The sequence below is a fragment of the Sprattus sprattus genome (assembly GCF_963457725.1).
Source record: "Sprattus sprattus genome assembly, chromosome: 8".
NCBI classification, from domain to species: domain Eukaryota; kingdom Metazoa; phylum Chordata; class Actinopteri; order Clupeiformes; family Clupeidae; genus Sprattus; species Sprattus sprattus.
This window is the reverse complement of record NC_137927.1, coordinates 9,316,718-9,332,179: the sequence shown is the minus strand read 5'-3', so window position 1 is coordinate 9,332,179 and position 15,462 is coordinate 9,316,718. Positions and strand designations below refer to the sequence as shown.

The window sequence follows — 15,462 nt, the reverse complement described above, 5'->3', positions numbered from 1 at the left end:
AATGTGATAGGCCGACAAAAATGTTCTATAGCCTATGTTTGCGCCTTAATGTAATAGAATCTCTGCCTCATCTTAACCTGTGGATAGAGAGAGGGGGGGGGGTCTAGGGGGAGGGGGGTCAGTATTTGGTGCAGGCTGCGCGACTCGATAGTAAGGTCCGCGTCTGTACGGATCCCGGTGCCCACGTATGGACAGAGCGGCTGAAATCTCGATCAGACCTGTCGGATTAATGTTATGCGCGTTGAAGGATCCCTGTCGATGGATGAAATGCACCGCTGCGGGAGTCTTCTGAAATGTCAGTGTCACAGTTGCTGATGGTCAAATATATCCACGTTCTATGCTGGCGTTTCTCCTTGGATCTTCCATTTTTCTTCCTTAAATGCGTAGCTGAACTTGCTAATATTAGAGGCTGACGAGGCTGCTGGATACATCACCTCGAATAAACCCTCTGATCGCTTATTGTTCTCGCTTGCCTTTATTGGATGTCGCATTGGTTGCTTGGACGCTACGGAGATTAAAATAAACGGTTGGTCCATGTTGGTGTATACACGTTGCGTTTGGTTTGTGTTGTAACCTAGCTCTGAGATCTCAATGATCACCTTCTGGCCGGACTGATCCCGTCTCCTGCTGCAAACCGCAGCCGGCGAGAGCACCGCTATCTCAGGATGCAGGTGAAAAGCCCGATATGCGCTGAAGGGTCCCCGGGAGACATCGAGACAGACGAGTGTCAGAAAAAGACGTCATGTTTCTCCAACATCAAAATCTTCCTGGTGTCAGAATGCGCGCTGATGCTGGCCCAGGGTACCGTCGGTGCATATCTGGTAAGTTACGGTCATGAGGTAGCTTACCAGCCTGACCCCGGGTGAGCTTCTTCAATTACGTTTGTTGTTGGCGAGAATTTGCACATTTTACATTTAGGCTGACTTCGCATCAGCTAGGATAATGTAAACGTGGTAAAACACATTCTGTAAATCGATTGTGAGACCAGTATGTCTCCTGGGGCTTCAAGGTTCACCTTGACTTCTCAGATCCCTTTGATCGGCCAATAACATGCTTCACACGAGAGCAGCATTTGCAGTTACATCACCACACACACTGGCTCGTGCGTTTACCATAGAACTGTCCTGCACCTGCCGCACGGGGACAATGCGCCCGCTTCTTGTTTTGTGTCCTTGGTTGCTCTTAACGCAGTTTACAGGGACCGTTACACACTGGGTAAATGAGCCAGATCATCATTGGAGGGGTTGTTTGCAGATCAGTACAGCGAGACACACGTCTATGGCTTAAATTTCTTTCATAGTCGTTTAGTCGCCTCCTGCGAGACCTGCCGGCTGCGGTAGCCGGTGCTTGTTGCATCTCAGATTTAGGCTACTGCCTACCTTAAATAGGCTACATATTTTCAGAATCCGCAAACAATGTATGTTCTGATTGATTTAGCCTGTTTTATTATTATCCAAATATGCCGAATCAGTAGGAATGCTGTAAAAAAAATCAGGGCCAAGCTTACATCATACTCTCAAGGAGAAAAAAAAAACAGTGGTGGACTGTGAGAGGAGGCCTCTAGGAAGAGAAGATGAAACGAGACTAATCATTTATCAATCCGACACAATATCATGCCTTTTCAGACAACCTGGCTCATATTCCATAATAAACAATGGATACAATATAATATTCAAAACAATATAAAACAGGTGGAAAAGGAAATGGTATATTTCCGGTATATTATTTAAGAATCGATTGAAAGAAATAATACTTTTCTCCACACGTGAAGTGAATGCCAGCTAACAGGGCGTCACAGATGGAGGGGGATCTGTCAGTAAGTTTGTGCTCTGGCTGTTTCCTTACGCCCCTCTCTTTAACTCTGCCTGTTTTCTGCCTTCTTTCCCTCTCTTTTCTTATTTCTTCCCCTGATTTTCTCTTTTCTTCAAACCCCCCCCCCCCTCCCCCCGGTTGTCTTAGGTGAGTGTGCTGACAACCCTGGAGCGCCGCTTTAACTTGAAGAGTGCAGATGTGGGCGTCCTCGCCAGCAGCTTCGAGGTCGGCAACCTGGCCCTCATCCTCTTTGTCAGCTACTTTGGGGCGCGGGCCCACCGTCCGCGCCTGATTGGTTGCGGCGGTATTGTCATGGCGCTAGGGGCGCTGCTTTCGGCACTCCCGGAGTTCCTGACGCACCAGTACGAGTACGAGAGTGGCGACTGGCGGCCTGTTGGGGAAGGCAGGGACTTGTGTGTCAACAGCTCGCGGGGGACCACTGACCCCGGCTTCCTGTGCGGGGACAGGTCCAACACCAACATGATGTACCTGCTGCTAATCGGGGCCCAGGTGTTACTGGGCATCGGAGCCACACCTGTTCAGCCTCTAGGGGTGTCCTACATCGATGACCACGTCAGGAGAGAGGATTCATCTTTGTACATAGGTACAATATATACGTGTTTGTGTGTATACGCATGTGTTTGTGTACAGATGTGTACACTGACGTGACAGAAAAAAAGGTGTGAGAAAAGAACACAGCATATGTTTTAGATATGCATACACACATTATATGGGTCTATGCTCTGTGTGTGTGTGTGTGTGTGTGTGTGAGTGAGTGCGCGCACATTGATGATGCTGATGTGCACTGGCTGCTTGGCTATACCCCTGGGCCTCAGTGCCATTTAAATCCACCCTGGGTAAAGAGAGTGAAAGAGAAAGAGAGAGGGAGAACAGGAAAGGAAGAGACCTGTAAAGGGACAGGGAGTAAAAAGATGGAGAGATGGACAGGGAGAGAAAAGAAGAGGGACAGAGTAAACAATAAAAAGGGAAGTGAACATGGGAAGATGAGACGAGAAAAAAGTTGAGTAAAAAAGATAGGGAGAGAGACAGGAAAGAGAGATAGATATATTGATAGATTGATATATTGATAGGTTGATAGATTGATAGATAGATAGACCAAAATATAGATAGATAGATAGATAGATAGATAGATAAAGAGTATATAGGGATAGATAGACAGATAGAGAAAGATAGATAGATAGATAGATAGAGGAGTTGCTGGGATGTGTTACGGCTGCAGGAGTGCTGAGGATTGTGGGTACTGATAGGTCAGCAGGACTGCGCATCCATGTTGGCCTGAGGGAAAGTTAGGAGAAAGGAGAACTGAAAACACAATGTATGAGTGTGTGTGAGTGTGTGTGTGTGTGTGTGTGTGTGTGTGTGTGTGTGTGTGTGTGTGTGTGTGTGTGTGTGTGTGTGTGTGTGTGTGTGTGTGTGTGTGTGTATGTGTGTGAGATGGCGGACATGCATGAACTCTGCGTTCCTTGATAAAGACACATTTTTTTGAGAGAGACACTGCAACTGATTTCTGAAGCTAACTATTATTTTGTGTTAGGATGGGATTCTAATCATTCTTGATATAAAATTTCAGGAGACAGTTTGTATTCTCATTCTTACACAGAAACTCAGCTTTGACTTAAACAGTCAAAATATTACAGTACATCTAAATACAAATTCATATAGACAACGAACGGTCACGTGCATGCATAAATATGTGTAGTTTCTCTCTCTAGAAATGTCAACTTCTGATGGGTGTGCTCACTGAAGGAGCAGAGAGTTAGGCCTGAGAGAAAGAAAGAGAGATAGAGATTGTGTGTGTGTGTTTTGTGTGTGTGCGTTTGTGTGTATGTGGCTGTGCGTATGCGTGCCGTTGATTTGAGTGAACAAGAGCGTATCTGAGTGTATGTATATGTGGGACTGACACAAGGATGAGGCGTGAATTGTGTGTGTGTGTGTGTGTGTGTGTGTGTGTGTGTGTGTGTGTGTGTGTGTGTGTGTGTGTGTGTGTGTGAACTTAAGTGCCTATGAGTAGTGTGTGTGCTGTTGTGTGTTTTAGATGAGCCGGTGAGTAAGTGTGTGTGTGTGCAAATGCCTGTGTGTCAGTGTGTGAAGTGCCTGTGAGTAAGTGTGTCTGTGTCTGTGTGCACGAGTAAATGTGTGTGTGTGTGTGTGTGTGTGTGTGTGTGTGTGTGTGTGTGTGTGTGTGTGTGTGTGTGTGTGTGTATGCCTACATGAGTGTGATAGAAAGGGATGTGATAAGATCTCTGCTGAGCTTTCTGGATGGAGAAGCCTTGTTGCTGCAGCGACACCATTATCTCCCATTCTCCTCCAATCTCATCACACACAGATCCAGATACACAGACCGCACTTACTGTACATCACACACAAAGGCCATCAGAGAGAGATTTATGTGTATGTGTGTGTTTGTCAAGGCATGTGGTTGCATGTAACATGTCTGTGTCAGAAGCATGTCCGATGAGCTGTGTGTGTGTGTGTGTGTGTGTGTTTACACGGGTGTGTATGCGGCATGTGTGTGTGTGTGTATGTGTATGTGTGAGTGCGGGTGTGTGTGTGCTTGTGTATGTGTGTGCATTGGTGTGTGCCTGTGTACTCAAAGGCGAGTGACCCCTCGTTCATCCTAAACAACCTCATCATAAATCATGAGGAGGGCCAGCTTCCCTCAGCAGCAGCGGCAGCAGCCACAGATGTGTCCACTCATCACTTTACACAAAGACCTGCAGCACCACTGCTGAGGCTCAGGCTGGGATGGAGCTCGTACGCCTCCAGCCATCTTACATTTGGAAACGTTCAAACTGTACTGCGTGCTAGCGCGGTTCATGTTACCGGTTTTACTTGTATTCCGCTGTTTTACTGTTATTCTTTTGAGAGGTTTTGCTTGTCAAAAACAGAGTTGAGGTTGTATTGTGCTGAGGTTTAAAGCTGAGCTCTGCCTCATAAGGTTGTTATTCGGACTAGGTTAGGGTTACATCCTCACACAAAAATACATTTCAGAATAGTGGTGAATCCACTGACACATATTTAAAAACAACATACAAGCTCAACTATATGTTCATTTCATATCAGGTTTGGAGGTGTGCTGTGTCACTGAATGATTAAGATTTGGCTTGGGTTTTGAAGCCATAGCCCTTTGAAGAATGGTTTTGATATGGCTTGGCTAAAATTGGCAGTATTGAAAGGATTGCATTGTTATATTCTGACCCAGGTTAGGTGTCTCCCGAAGGCTATAATTTTTTCATTTTACAGCTGAAGGACTGGTGCATCCCTGGACTGTACTTTTGCAATACAAATGCAGACTATGCTCATTTTGCTGGGAAAGGACAAACACCATTTTTAAAGATCCTTCACCTCAGACCTCAGGCTTAAGAGACAAAGGATTGTGGTGTTTTAGAGTGTCTGGAGACAAAGATTGTGGTGTTTTAGAGTGTCTGGAGACAAAGGATTGTGGTGTTTTAGAGTGTCTGGAGACAAAGATTGTGGTGTTTTAGAGTGTCTGGAAACAAAGGATTGTGGTGTTTTAGATTGTCTGGAGACAAAGGAATGTGGTGTTTTAGATTGTCTGGAGACAAAGGAATGTGGTGTTTTAGAGTGTGCGGTTGTTCCTTCATTGGAACTCTTAGCAGTGCCAGCGTGTCCTTTCTGCATGGCGCTGGAGTACAGTGGGAGAGTAGAGAGGAGAAAGAGAAATGATTGTGGTTTTATGTTGAACCCTCCATAGAAGATCGAGTTCACGGCAATGGTAGTCTGTAAAAGCAAGAGATAGCGCTGCGTCTTTGAAAATAAAAATATGATCCGATGTACTGAACATTCTAACCAGAAATGTAATCATTCCAGAGCTTTTTTGTAAAAAAAAATGTTATTAATTATAGACTTCTAAGGGACTTGATTATGTTATTAATTATAGACTTCTAGGGGACTTGGTTTCCATCCAACAGTGCACCAGTTTTAGACCTACACATAAAGCACTTGTTTTTCCTGCTGTGTCCTTGGAGTGGACAAAAACGTTTATTAAATACCCACACACACTCACACATACACACTCACACACACACAAGAAAATCAGAGGTTTATTACACATGGCCTTATATGTCAGCATATACAAAGGCACACTCATGCACTCAGACAGACAGACACAGACACAGACACAGACACACACACACACACACACACACACACACACACACACACACACACACACACACACACACACACACACACACACACACACACACACACAACTTAACTTAACATTACATCTACAATATAGTCTTTTACCGTATAATTCTGCCTCTATTTAAATTTACTACCTGCTGTTTGCAGCTCACTGTTCCTTGTACATGTGTACTTATTTTCCATCAGGCATATGACACACCATGAGGCTTTCACAACACAAAATTAGGGGGGTGTTTGGTTAAAATATTTGCATGAAAAATAATCCTGCCACTGTGATTTCTGTGTGGTGATTTTTGAATTTATTAAGACCAAAATCCTTATTTTTCCTGGAATGTCAGTACCTCATGCTATGCCATCTGTGTGTGTTTCTGTGTGGGTGTTACAGGTATCCTCTTCTCCACGCTGGTGTTTGGGCCTGCGTGTGGGTTTATCCTTGGCTCCTTCTGTACTAAGTTCTATGTGGACGCCGTCTTCATAGATGCCAGTGAGTAGCCATCACAGGGCAGGGGTCATGCTAATCACTGAACTCTCTACGCGTGATAAAAAAAAAATAATTAAAATAAAATGAAGAAAGAAATTACACATGCACGAAAAATTAGAGGCAAATTGAGATTGTTTAAAAGCAGCACAAACATGAAATAAAGTGCACATATTCCCTCTGAAGTCACCTCAGCAGCCAGTGAATGGAGAGTGACTCAGCAGTTTGTACCGACGGACAGCTCTTTAGTTTCTTTATGAATGGGTCACAGACAATGACACAGATATCAGTTATACTGGTTTTGTCTGTTTCAAACGAAGCATGATCCAATAGCAACTGTTATTTCAATGGATACATTCGTGGACATTTTGTTCCAATGCTGCAGATTCCAGGGGTGACTAACAGTCATGTCGGGGCATAACATGAACAGAGCTTGTGTTTCTGGATACTGAACCCAGGACCCCACTGACTGTGGAGAGAGTCATTTCGTGCTTATGGCTTGGTCTTTACTCTGAGATGGCATTGTCAGCTGTGTGCCTTACCGAATCATGTCCAATGAAATTACTTTACCACAGGTGGACTGAGGGGGTAGAAACATCTAGATAATCAAGAGAAGTGGGAGGCACCTTAGCTACATTTCAAGTGGCGTAGGAAAGAGTCTGAATACTTCAAGTCAAGGAGATATTTTAGTTTTTCCTTTATAATAACTTGGCAAAAATGTCTAAAATCCTGGTTTTGCTTTGTCATTATGGGGTATTAAAAGGTAGTTTCATGTGAGAAAAAATGTATTTGAACGATTTTATCAGGCCGCAACGTAACAAAATGGGAAAAAGTAAAGGGGCCTGAAAACGTTCTGAATGCACCCTAGCAGTGCTTAGCTTTGGAGATCCCCATTCATCCCAGAAGAATTCAACAACTCTGCTCACCTGTGCTTCAGGCACCAACTCACCTGTGTTTGCTCCTCTGCGCAGGTACACTGGACATCACGCCGGACGACCCGCGCTGGATCGGGGCCTGGTGGGGCGGCTTCATCCTCTGCGGCTTCTTCCTGTTCCTGTCCTCGCTCTTCATGTTCGGCTTCCCGCAGTCGCTGATCGAGGGGCCAGAGAGCAACGGGAGCGACAGCCAGCAGGCCATACTCCCCGCCGAGCTGGTTCAGGAGTACGAGGGCCACGCCGCGCAACTCAACCACAACAGCGGCCTCACCTGCTGCCAGCACCTGCAAAGTGAGCGCCAAGTCATAGACTATGCTAGAAAAACGCAAAAGCAAAGGCAAACACAATACATCATCAATATGATTTGCCCTGCACCGAGTAGCACGCTTGTCAAGTAATTGACATCTTGTAAAAGTGACGCATTTTTTCATGTTTGTCTGTCCTTGATCCCTCCGTCCTTGTTGCATTCTGCCTTTGTTTCCTTAACATTTTTTCCAGGGTGAGGGGCCAGGATGGAATGAAAGGACGGAAAGAGGGAGGGGAGGGAGGATTGACAAATAAAGGGAATGATAACTACACGAAAAATGTAATCTGCAAGGAGTCAGGCAGGGGGGAATAATCACTCTTGTGTTCGGCCAAGGGAGATGGACTGAACGTTAAAACCACCCTAGTGTCCTTCCTCAACAAACAACCTAACTTTAATCCTCATGCCAAGAACAAGTTCTCAGTTAGAGCCCAGTGAGTTGCAATTAGTTGAACATGCACCAATTTGACTCACTCACTCAATTGTTTTACTTTTAGTGCAATCATAATGAGCCGACTGATTTACAGCTCAAGTAATGACTCATATATTTTCCTAAAACTAGCACTAATTCTAAATACACCTAAATGAACATTCATCCTCGGTCTCACTCATTTGCAACGAATAAGACGTTATTCTTTCTCTCCTCTCTTTTTCCGTCTCTTTTCAGTAATTCCCAAGGTGACCAAGCACCTGTTGTCCAATCCCGTGTTCACCTGTGTGATTCTGGCTGCGTGCATGGAGATAGCCGTAGTAGCAGGATTCGCTGCTTTTCTGGGGAAGTACCTGGAGCAGCAGTTCAACCTGACAACTTCGTCAGCCAATCAGCTTCTGGGTAAGCCGTAAAGAACTTTTTGGATGGTGGAGACTGTCGTTAGACAATGGGTGGAAGGCCAGACAATCCGCTTTCAGGAAGTAATTCTAAGTGATGATTCCAGCCATTGTCTACAGAGACATACCTTAATATGCATACAGAAAGAGGATGATAATGCCTGCTTTATGTCATACATGTCAGACATGTTACTGTTAGCAGTGATGTCCTGAATTTGGGAGGATTCAGACAGGGAATTACAGCTGAAGTAGATAGTCAGGATTCCAAGGCAAACAACCAGTATTCTGATGTTAGGGTAAATGTCCTACCCGGTCCTTTGAAGATCAAGGTCCTTATATTTCCTCAAATGTCTGCCGGATGCCACTAACACAAGCGCACACACACACACACACACACACACACACACACACACACACACACACACACACACACACACACACACACACACACACACACACACAAATGGGCAGTATTTCAATTACTTGTATTTGAAATACTAGTTAATTTGCTTTTGAGTATTTTGTAATTTGTATTTGATAGGGCCGATAAAAAATCGAATGTAATTTGTAACAAAATACTTTAGAGTGGAGTCATTTTGTATTTACAGTAAAATACTCAAATTACTTTCTCCAGTGTTTAGGCAGAAGGAGATTTTTTTTCTGTCGGATTCTACCATGAGACCATCTTATCTGCTTCTGAATGTCATTGTCGAATCAGTCAATTTGCCAGTCAAAGTGTTGCTTCTTATGGCCCGCCCCTTTTTGGGGCGAAAAGGAAATCACCCCAGATCTCTCTCATTGACTCTCATGTTAAATCAATTTTTTTCACAAAACAGGGTTGTGGTCGAAAACTTAGAAAGCTGTCTTGATCCTTGTCAATTTATCTTCAGTACACCGACTTAAAGGAGGTTCTTTCAAAGAGCGAACCGAGTTGTTGCACTGAACGTTAGCCATCTTGACACAATGTGTCTTGATGAAAGCCGTGTGATGTCCTTATACGCAATTAGAGCTAAGGTCCGGGACGCGATCTGGCACTCCGCGCCTGGGCGAGACTCTCCACTTTGTGAATGAGGCGCACCTCACCTAGGACGCGATCTGGCACTCCGCGCCTGGGCGAGACGCTCCACTTTGTGAATGAGCCGCATTGCATAGAGGCAGGGGCCCGGGCCCACATGAGACTCTTATTAAAGATCTTAGCCTACTATAAACATGGTTGAGACTCGCACTAAAGATCTTACTCATTCTCACAGAGACAAAACAAATAGCTACACGGTCATTTATCTGTGTGATGTCACATGTGTGCGCCAGTGTTGTCAATCACATGTGGGCGCCAATGTTGTCAAAGATAATCTGTAACTTGTGGAAATTGTATTGTTAAACAGTGAGTACTTTGGTAGATTAAAGTATAAACTTTGAAAACAAATGCTAGTACAACTTCTATACGTTATCTGTAATGTAAGTTGGATTCGTAAAATGTATTTTAGGAAATAAATGACATTGCTTGATGTGTAGCTGCATTGCTTTGTCTCTGCTTTGTTACCGACTTTCAACTTAATAAAAATCTCAACAACGTTTATAGTAGGCGACATGTATTGTTTTGTCTCTGTGAGAATGAGTAAGATCTTTAGTAAGAGTCTCAACAACGTTTATAGTAGGCTAAGATCTTTAATAATAGTCTCATCGGCGCAGAGTGCCAGATCGCGTCCTAGGTGAGGCCCGCCTCATTCACAAAGTGGAGCGTCTCGCCCAGGCGAGGAGTGCCAGATCGCGTCCTAGTCCTTACCTTGCAATTACGTATGACGAAAGCACGGTGGGGATAGCCCTCCCGGAAGCCATAGAGATTGCAATGAGAGCCCTGTGGCGGCGGTTACAAACATGAAAAAAAGGATACGGAACCACTGACATGGGCCCGTCAAAATAGCCTGCATCTGGCCCCGTGGTTACTTCGTTACGCCACTGAATAGCCCAAACCTGCATGTTCTGCTATACCAAATTGTGAGAAAACTGAAAATTCAGAAAAAGTATTTCCTGTATTTTAAAAATACTAAATACATGTATTGTATTTTGTTACATTTTCTGGCAACAGTATTTTGTATTTTATTTTGATACATTTATTTGAGGGGTATTTTGTATTTTGTATTGGACCACACACACACACACACACACACACACACACACACACACACACACACACACACACACACACACACACACACACACACACACACACACACACACACACAAACAAACACACAAACACTCACCTATGACACATGTGTACTTGACCAACAGTATCTAACTCAGCAGTGCTCCCCTGTGGACGCGGATATTACATGTGTAAATGCTAGATTTTGCCCAAACCCTAGTGTGGTGTTTGTGCACTGAGCTTTAAGACATTTGTTTATTCTTTATGTTTGTTATGATTGTTTTTGTGACACATCCATTATAGCTGCTCTGTGTATGGGGGTGGAGTATTGTGCTTTAGTGAGTTTTTGTTTGTGTTTATTTGTCATTTGTAGCAGCCGCCCTTTTTGTGACCCGGGGATATTGAGCTTCAGTAAGCATGTTTGTTGATGGCGCAGGTGTGACGGTGACAGACTGTCTGTGTATTCAGCTCTTTAGTAAAGGCTTACCATGTTCTTGAAGTGCAGGCATTAAGAAGAAAACCTGGGCTTTAGAAGCAAACTTGCTTTTTATCCATGTTTATTTATTTGTTTGCATTTGTCATGTCAGTGAGCATGGGTCAATATGAGTACTGTGCTTTAGTAAATGTTATTTTCAGTCATCCTGTCTGTGCATGAAGGCACTGAATTGTTGTAAATGTTTTTGTTTACTTGTGATTGTTTGTTTGTTTGTTTGTTTGTTGTGACACAGGCATGACAGCCATACCCTGTGCGTGCCTGGGCATCTTCCTTGGGGGGCTGCTGGTGAAGCGCTTGGACCTGTCGGCCCTGGGGGCTATTCGCCTCGCCATGATGGTCAACGTGGCATCCACCGCCTGCTACGTCTCCTTCCTCTTCCTGGGCTGTGACACGGGGCCTATCGCCGGGGTCACTGTTGCCTATGGAAATGAGTATGTCATCATCCCTGTCCTGCTGCCAGCTGAAGTTTCCACGAGCACAGACTGTGCCTTCTGATAATGAAAGCTTGATGTGTTACCTGTGGTGGCAAATTAAGGGATCAATCTAGGGGGAGAATCTCAGATCTTGGTTTAGGATGACATCCGGCTGTGGCCTGAGATTCAAGGCCTTCTCTTAAAGTAGGCTTGCATGAAAGAGAGGGAGGGTAGGGAGGAAGTTGGAATGCCAAAGAAATGTCATGCCAACATGTAGAAAAAGAGGCTGACCTAGATGTGCCTGGTGTGCCAGGCACTGTTTATAGGTACCAGGCCATGTGGAGTCCTGATCTCAGTTCTTAGATGAATAATTTAAGGAGAATGAAGATTGTTATTTTGAGGAATCTGGTTTGCATTCAAGGTCACACAGCCATTCATTCAAGGTCAGACAGCCATATCCCTTCTCATGAGCCCTACTGAGGAGTGGAGAGTTTTACGACTGCGACTATCATTCTATAGTGTGTGTAATAGTTGTCTCAGCGGATCGTTATAAAGCAAAAAAAAAACATCTATGTATGTGTGTGTGTTTGTGTGTGTGTGTGTGTGTGTGTGTGTGTGTGTGTGTGTGTGTGTGTTTGTGTGTGTGTGTGTGTGTGTGTGTGTGTGTGTGTGTGTGTGTGTGTGTGTGTGTGTTTGTTTGTGTGTGTGTGTGTGTGTGTTTGTAGGTCTCTGGGCACGTGGCAGAAGGCTGACGCAGCCTGCATAAGTGGCTGTGACTGCTACACCACCTCACTCAGCCCAGTGTGCGGATCCAATGGAGTCACCTACCTCTCCCCATGCCTCGCCGGCTGCACCAAACCAGTGAGCACAAAAACACACACACACACACACACACAACCCCAACTACAAAATATGCATGCGCACACACACACATAGAGTAAATCCATAAGACTCATATGTAGATCTACACACTCACACTAAAATACAGATACACACACGCACGCACACATGTACTGAAATACAAATACGTACACAAATGTATAGATACACAGAAATATACAATAAAAATATACACACACACACACACACACACACACACACACACACAAAACACACACACACACACACACACACACACACACACACCCACACATGGCAGCACCCACTCAGCCCTTTCTTCGTCTGTCTTCCAGGACCTGATGGGCTGCAGGTGCATCACCCGTGGCAACATCGTGGGCTCGGCGCTGCCAGGGAAGTGCCAGAGTGCAGACTGCCAGAGAGCTTTCCTGACCTTCCTGGCTGTGGTGTGTTGCTGCAGCATGGTGGGAGCCATGGCACAGACACCTTCGGTTATCATCCTCATCAGGTACGAACATCAACATCATCATCATCAGGAACGGACATCAACATCATCATCATCTTCATCATCATCATTATGAACAAACATCATCATCATCATCATCATCAGGTACGAACATCATCATCATCATCCTCCTCATCAAGTACGAACATCATGAACATCATCATCATCATCATCAGTGTAGTCATCTTCATCATCATTATAATCACCCTCAATTATCATCCTCATCAGGTATGATCTTCATCCTCGCCATCATCATCTTCATCAGGTACGAACATCAGGAACATCATCATCATCCTCATGAGGTACAAGCATTATCATCCCCATCAGGTACGAACATCATGAACATCATCATGATCATCACCATCATCATCATCATCAGTGTAGTCATTATAGTCACTCACATTATCATCTTCTTCCACATATCTTTACATTGCGATTCCTCATCCTGTTATACGCCATCGTCTTTACAAATTATCCACCTATCATTTTCATACTAATTACATCATCTTCACAATTGCTGCCGTTAGTCATAACCATCAATTCATCAGTGCAGTTCACCATCATCTTCCTAATCAGGTTGTGTCCCTGACATGCACCATGTCCATCACTGTCAGTCACTGCTATGGATGTCTTCATGAAGCCCACCAGTCACCTTCATCAGGTACTGTTGACCTTTATGCATCTGTCAGATGAGCATGTGTGGAATGTGCTGATGACATAGCTAGAGAGGGTGAGTTGTATTGCACAAAGCTGAAGCTGTCAGTGCCATGCATGTGTGATGCTCCTCGTGTGCAGTCTGTAACTATTGATGTAGGGTGTGTGTGTGTGTGTGTGCTCCTCATGTGTAGTCTGTAACTATTGATGTATGGTGTGTGTGTGTGTGTATTCTCCTCATGTGTAGTCTGTAACTATTGATGTAGGTAGTGTGTGTGTGTGTGCTCCTTATGTGTAGTCTGTAACTTTTGATGTAGGGTGTGTGTGTGTGTGTGTGTGTGTGTGTGTGTGTGTGTGTGTGTGTGTGTGTGTGTGTGTGTGTGTGTGTTTGCAGGTGAGCATTAGAGCCTATTCCACTCAAGTCTGGTAGGAATAGAATACTAATGAGTGTGTGTGTGTGTGTGCGTCATGTGTAGTATGCAACTATTGATGTAGGGTGTCACTATTGCTTTAGAGGTGGTGACACATCTTTTGTTATTCTTTATTCCTGTCTCATAGGACTGTGAGTCCAGAGCTGAAGTCTTATGCCCTTGGAGTTCTGTTCTTGTTGCTACGGCTACTTGGTAGGTGATGCTGTGTGTCCCAGAGATGTTCTGTGTTGCTGATGATGCTGATGATATCACATGCTCTTGTGATGTTATAAAGATACTCTTCATCTCTCCTCTCATTCACTCTATACTCTTCTTCTCTCCTCTACTTCACTCTACACTCTTCTTCTCTCCTCATCTCCTCTCCTTCACTCTTTACTCTTCTTCTCTCCTCATATCCTCTCCTTCACTCTTCATCTCTCCTCATTTCTCCTGTCATTTTCCCTCCCCTCTGTACTCCTCAAAACTCCTTGTCTTCTATCTTCACTTCCTTTCCACACATCACCCTTTTCACCCCTCATCTAATTCTCATTTCCTCTCATCTTCTCTCCACTTACACTCTTCCCTTTCTCCCTACACCTCTTTTCTAATCATCTGCTTCTTTTCATCCCTCGCATCCCCTCCTCTCTTCTCTTCCTCCTCCCCACAGGCTTCATCCCTCCCCCTCTGATCTTTGGCATCGGGATCGACTCTACCTGCTTGCTGTGGAGCTCTGTGTGCGGCCTGCGAGGCGCTTGCCTGCTCTACGACAATGTCACTTACCGCCACCTGTACGTCAGCTTTGCCATCGCGCTCAAGGCCAGTGCCTTCGTGCTCTACACCATCACCTGGCTCTGCCTGCGCACACACTACGACCGCTACATCCGCAACAACGAGGGCTACCTGACACCCACCCAGCTGTTCGCCTCTAACGTCACCCTCGATAACCTGGGCAAGGAGATCACCCAGAACCCCGTCAACCGCACCAAGTTCATCTACAACCTGGAGGACCAGGACTGGAACGAGAACATGGAGTCTGTCATCTAGGGGAAAAAAGGAAATAAGAGGAAAAGGAATGGAGAAAAGGAGAAAACGATGAGGAGAAACTGGCAGTGGAGAAGAAAAAGAAGAAGAAAAAAGGAGAAGAAAGAAGAAAAGGTGCGAGAAATGTGTGAGAAAACGGACTGATGCAGGGAGTAGAGGAAGGAAGGAAGAAAGGAAGGAAGGAAGGAAAGGTGGTATTAGCATAGGAGAAAAGAGGAGGGAGGGAGCAAAGGAAAGGTAAGATGAGGAGACTGGGGGAGAGGAAGAGAGAGGAGACACCACAGCCTTTCTCCCTTTCCACCTCATTCCTCTCAAGATCCACCCCACCGCTCTTTAGTGTGAGCAGCAAGGCTTATGACATGAAGGGAGGGATTGGATGCTCTTGCAGAAG

The 15,462-nt window shown here is 44.8% G+C and overlaps 1 protein-coding gene across 1 annotated transcript; it reads left to right on the top strand.

Moving 5' to 3' along the window:
- Nucleotides 1–556: 556 nt before the first annotated feature.
- slco3a1b (solute carrier organic anion transporter family member 3A1b) lies at nt 557–15,074 on the top strand (the record flags this gene model as incomplete). The annotated part of the gene is made up of 10 exons (XM_080844106.1): nt 557–821; nt 1,960–2,416; nt 6,389–6,487; nt 7,453–7,707; nt 8,388–8,552; nt 11,423–11,621; nt 12,329–12,464; nt 12,797–12,969; nt 14,179–14,243; nt 14,698–15,074. Exons 1-10 carry the CDS (start codon nt 666–668, stop codon nt 15,072–15,074), a joined length of 2,082 nt encoding a protein of 693 aa, XP_080700232.1. The 5' UTR covers nt 557–665.
- Nucleotides 15,075–15,462: the final 388 nt, after the last annotated feature.